The sequence below is a fragment of the Euphorbia lathyris genome, chromosome 9 (assembly GCF_963576675.1).
Source record: "Euphorbia lathyris chromosome 9, ddEupLath1.1, whole genome shotgun sequence".
Classification (NCBI taxonomy): Eukaryota; Viridiplantae; Streptophyta; class Magnoliopsida; order Malpighiales; family Euphorbiaceae; genus Euphorbia; species Euphorbia lathyris.
Genome location: NC_088918.1, coordinates 23,411,058 through 23,415,401, shown reverse-complemented (window position 1 = coordinate 23,415,401; position 4,344 = coordinate 23,411,058). Strand labels below are relative to the sequence as shown.

General features: G+C 38.2%; 1 protein-coding gene across 1 annotated transcript; it reads left to right on the top strand.

The window, feature by feature from the left end:
• The first annotated feature begins 944 nt into the window (after positions 1–944).
• Positions 945–2,929, top strand: LOC136206476 (uncharacterized). Its single transcript, XM_065997538.1, has 2 exons — positions 945–2,259; positions 2,577–2,929. The coding sequence occupies exons 1-2, from the start codon at positions 1,875–1,877 to the stop codon at positions 2,588–2,590; spliced, it is 399 nt and encodes a 132-aa protein (XP_065853610.1). The 5' UTR covers positions 945–1,874; the 3' UTR covers positions 2,591–2,929.
• The last annotated feature ends 1,415 nt before the right edge of the window (positions 2,930–4,344 follow it).

The window sequence follows — 4,344 nt, the reverse complement described above, 5'->3', positions numbered from 1 at the left end:
AACCGGATAATTCTGAGTCTAGTACTAGCATTGATGAAAAGACTTCTCCATCGATACTAACAGATGACATGTGCGACAAGGATTCGTTGCCTGATGAAGTTTTAGCTGCTCTTAAGTCATCCGCAGACCCAGCAATGTTTGTTTTGTGTGTGATGCAGGATTCATATTCCCGTCCTAGCAAAAAAGGTGCTGCAGCAGGACTAGATACAAGTGTTAAGACTAAAATTCTATTAATGGAGAGGCTGATTGAAGTCTCACCAACAATAAGTCCTGGAGTGAAAACTGAAGCTGCAAAGCTGGTTGTTTCCTGGAAAGCAAATTTAAACTCAGGAAATGTGAAGTTAACAGAAATTTGGGCTTTTCTACTGTTTTTGGCTGCATATAAACTGGTGCATCATTTTGAAGGGAAAGAGATCTTAAAACTTGTTCTGGTTGTTGCTTCTCAGAGAAATGCTCCTAATATATGTCGGCTCCTAGATTTCACAGATAAGATTCCCGGTATTATTTTCTAACTATGGACTCCTCATCTAGTAGCTCTGGTATTATAGTTGTAATATGCATCTTTTTTCTTTGATGGTCGGTTTTGCTGATTTTCTTGTAATTATACAGAGATTATAGAGAGGCTTATTGAAAGAAAGCAGCACATAGATGCAGCTAGATTTAGTTGTGCTTTCGGGCTGCTTCAGAAATTCCCACTGCAATTTATCCTGCAAAAATGCTTTGAGGATATGAAGGTAGGTGTTTCACTAATCAACTTTCAGTCTTTAATTACATCAACACAATCTTGGAATGAAGATTTACCAAGCTGAAGTTTTCCCATCTATTGTTACTTAACACGTGCAACACTTTTAGTTTTTCTGATTGTATAAATACCCATCTATCCTCCATTAATAAATCAATTCAGTTTTATGATATTTTACTCTCTTAAATCTCCTTATCTCTCTAACATGGTATCAGAGCGTCTGCTAACCTAGAATCGTCTTCTCTATTCTTCTTTCTCGTTCACATGACTAAACCTAGCTATCTCCATGTGGCTCTCACCTCTCAAACTGATGGCGGAAACAAAAGCGGTGATGATTCAACATCATAGGGGAACAAATCAGGCAGATCTGGTGCAAACGATGAAGGCAAAAAACCTAACGATTCATTCGATCCAATAGAGGAGGAGATTGAGAATTCACGATTCAGAAGTAATTTCTCTAATGATAATCCAGGAATCGTTCTAGTTTCCGGACTTCTAGCCGGAAATAGCAATTACATACCGTGGAGTCATTCTATGATTCACGCACTCAGAGCAAAAAGGAAGTTGATGTTCATCATGGAGGATGATCTGAAACCATCGATATCAGCACCGGATTATGAGAAATGGTGCGCACTTGATAGTTTGGTGTTTTCATGGCTGATAAATTCAATGGAGAAAGATGTTGCTCTTTGCTTCATATATGCAACTTCTGCTCGTGCACTTTGGAAGGAAGCAGAACAACGATTTGCTGAGAAAAATGGCCTCCAATTGTTTCATCTGAAACAAGAACTCAGCAGAATTACTCAGGGAAGTCTCTCTATATCCTCTTATTTTCTAAGGCTTAAACGAATTTGGGATGAAATAACAGCTTTACAGCCTTCTACTGCTTGCGCTTGTGGTGAATCTAAACAAATTATCCAAGAGTTAGATGGAACTGATAAAGTTATGAAGTTTCTTTCTGGATTAAATCCGGATTATGATAATGTAGTGAATCAGATCTTGCTCATTGATCCTATTCCTGAATTAAATAATGCATATGCTATGGTTCAGCGAATCGAAAAACAGAAAGGTTACAATGCTGAAAACCTAATTGATTTTGCTAATGTGATCCCTAGGGTTTCTACACCTAGAAATGAATCCACACAGAAAAAAAACTCATAAAGGAAAGGATAGAGATAACAAGGCTGAGAAGTTATGCACTCACTGCAAAAGAAATAGACATACTAAGGATGAATGTTTCTTAATCCATGGATTTCCTGACTGGTTCAAAGGAAATAAAAACTCCTCTAATAGCGAGAATTCCAACTCTACTGCTTTGTATAGCAGGGACAGTCCACTTGAAGTTGATAATAGTGATGATGAAGTTGAATACCGTACTCATTCCTCAACTGCAAAATCAATGGAGAAAGATGTTCTTCGCCTAGTGAGTCAAGAAGTGCAGCGATTACTCAAAGGCAAAGATTTAGCATCTAGCAGCAACAGTAACAAATCTGATTTCACAGCCTTTGCTGCATGTGGTAAACAACTATCTTCCTATTTTTCACATGCCAATTCAGATTGGATCATTGATTCAGGTGCCTCAACGCACATGTGCAAAGATCTCAATCTGTTTAGTGAAATTACTTGTTCAAATGCCTCTAGGCAAGTTTTCATGCCAGATGGCTCAACACAGCAAGTAACAAAGACTGGAGTTGTTACACTTAGCTCTAAGCTACAGTTGAAAGAAGTCCTGTATATACCTGATTTTGAACTCAACTTACTCTCTGCTGGAAGATTGTTACAGGATAATCCTAATTTCACACTTCAATTTTACAACAATTGTTGTTTATTGCAGGACCAGGCCTCTAAGTTGCCTATTGCTGCTGGAGTTTTTCAAGATGGATTGTATTTGCTTATGCATTCATCTTTTGACAATGTCATTTTACAGCAATTTATGAATAAAGGCAAGGATGCAGCTTGCTTGGTTAATTCTACAACACCAGCAGATTCTATTTCCCTTTGGCATTCTAGAATGGGGCATTCTTCAAATCAGGTTTTGTCTAAGCTTTTACCTCAGCTGCCTGATTCGTCTATTAGTTTGGTTTGTGAGGTTTGTCACAAGTCTAAACAATCTAGAACATCTTTCCCTGTAAGTTCTATTAAAACACAAGCTATTTTTGATCTGATTCATGTAGATGTATGGGGACCTTATAGGCAATCTACCTGTAATGGTTCTAGATACATGTTAACTGTTGTTGATGATTTTTCAAGATGTACTTGGATTTTCTTGTTTGCATCAAAGTCAGATGTGTTTCAATTGCTTGATGATTTCTTTAGAATGGTTCATACTCAATTTTCTACAAGAGTCAAGCGAATTAGAACTGACAATGGATCTGAATTCACCTCACTTCAAAGCCAACAAGTTTTCAAATCACATGGCTTAGTGCATGAAAAGAGTTGTGCTCACACACCCCAATAAAATGGGGTTGTAGAACGTAAGCACAGGCATTTGACGGAGATTGCTAGAGCTTTACTCAAACAGTCCAGTTTGCCCATTCATTTTTGGGGATATGCCATGCTACATGCTGCTGCTATCATTAATGTTCTACCAACCAAGGTTTTACAGTGGCAGAGTCCATATGTCCTTCTATATTCTACCCAACCAAATCTGTCAGTGTTCAAGACATTTGGTTGCTTATGCTATATTACTAACACAAGACCTCATAAGCTCAAGTTTGAAGATAGAGCTTTCAAATATGTGTATCTCGGAAGTGCACCTGGCCAAAAAGGTTATAGGGTTTATAACATTGACCTCAAGAGACACATGGTTTCTAGAGACATTGTGTTTTATGAAACACATTTTCCCTATCATAAATCACCTGATTTTACTTCACTTCCTACCTATTCATCACCACAAATCATTGTGCCAATTCCTACTGAAAATGTATCCCTCAGCCATGATAACAGTCTAATTGACACAGTTACTGCTATTTCCAACATATCCCCTTCTACCTCGATCAACACTTCTATTCATCAAAGACCAGAATCAAACAATTCTTCTTTTGAACCTGAAATTCTTCAAACACCTCCAAATTCTCCTGCGACTGATTCTATTTCTATTTCTCCAGTTTCTCCACCAAAAAATTCTCCTTTACCAATCAGACATTCCACTAGACACAGCAAACCTCCAAATTGGCTGCAAGATTTTGTGGTTAACAATGTTACCTCCAAAACAGCTTCTTCTATTACACCTAATGTTCAAATTTCACCCTCTCATTGTGCCTTTCTTGCTCAGATTGTTAAGATTCCTGAACCCACTTCTTATGTTGCGGCTTGTGAGGATCCAAATTGGACTCAAGCCATGGATAAAGAGCTAGATGCTCTTGAAGAAAACAATACTTGGTTTCTTACCACTCTGCCTCCTGGTAGGACCGCTATTAGTGCTAGATGGGTTTTTCGAGTCAAATACAACCCTGATGGATCAGTTGAGAGATATAAAGCTCGCTTAGTAGCCAGAGGCTATAAGCAACAGTTTGGCATAGATTACACAGAAAGCTTCTCTCCAGTTACCAAGACTACAACTGTGAGAACTTTTCTTGCTCTTGCTGTCGCTTTCCAGTGGC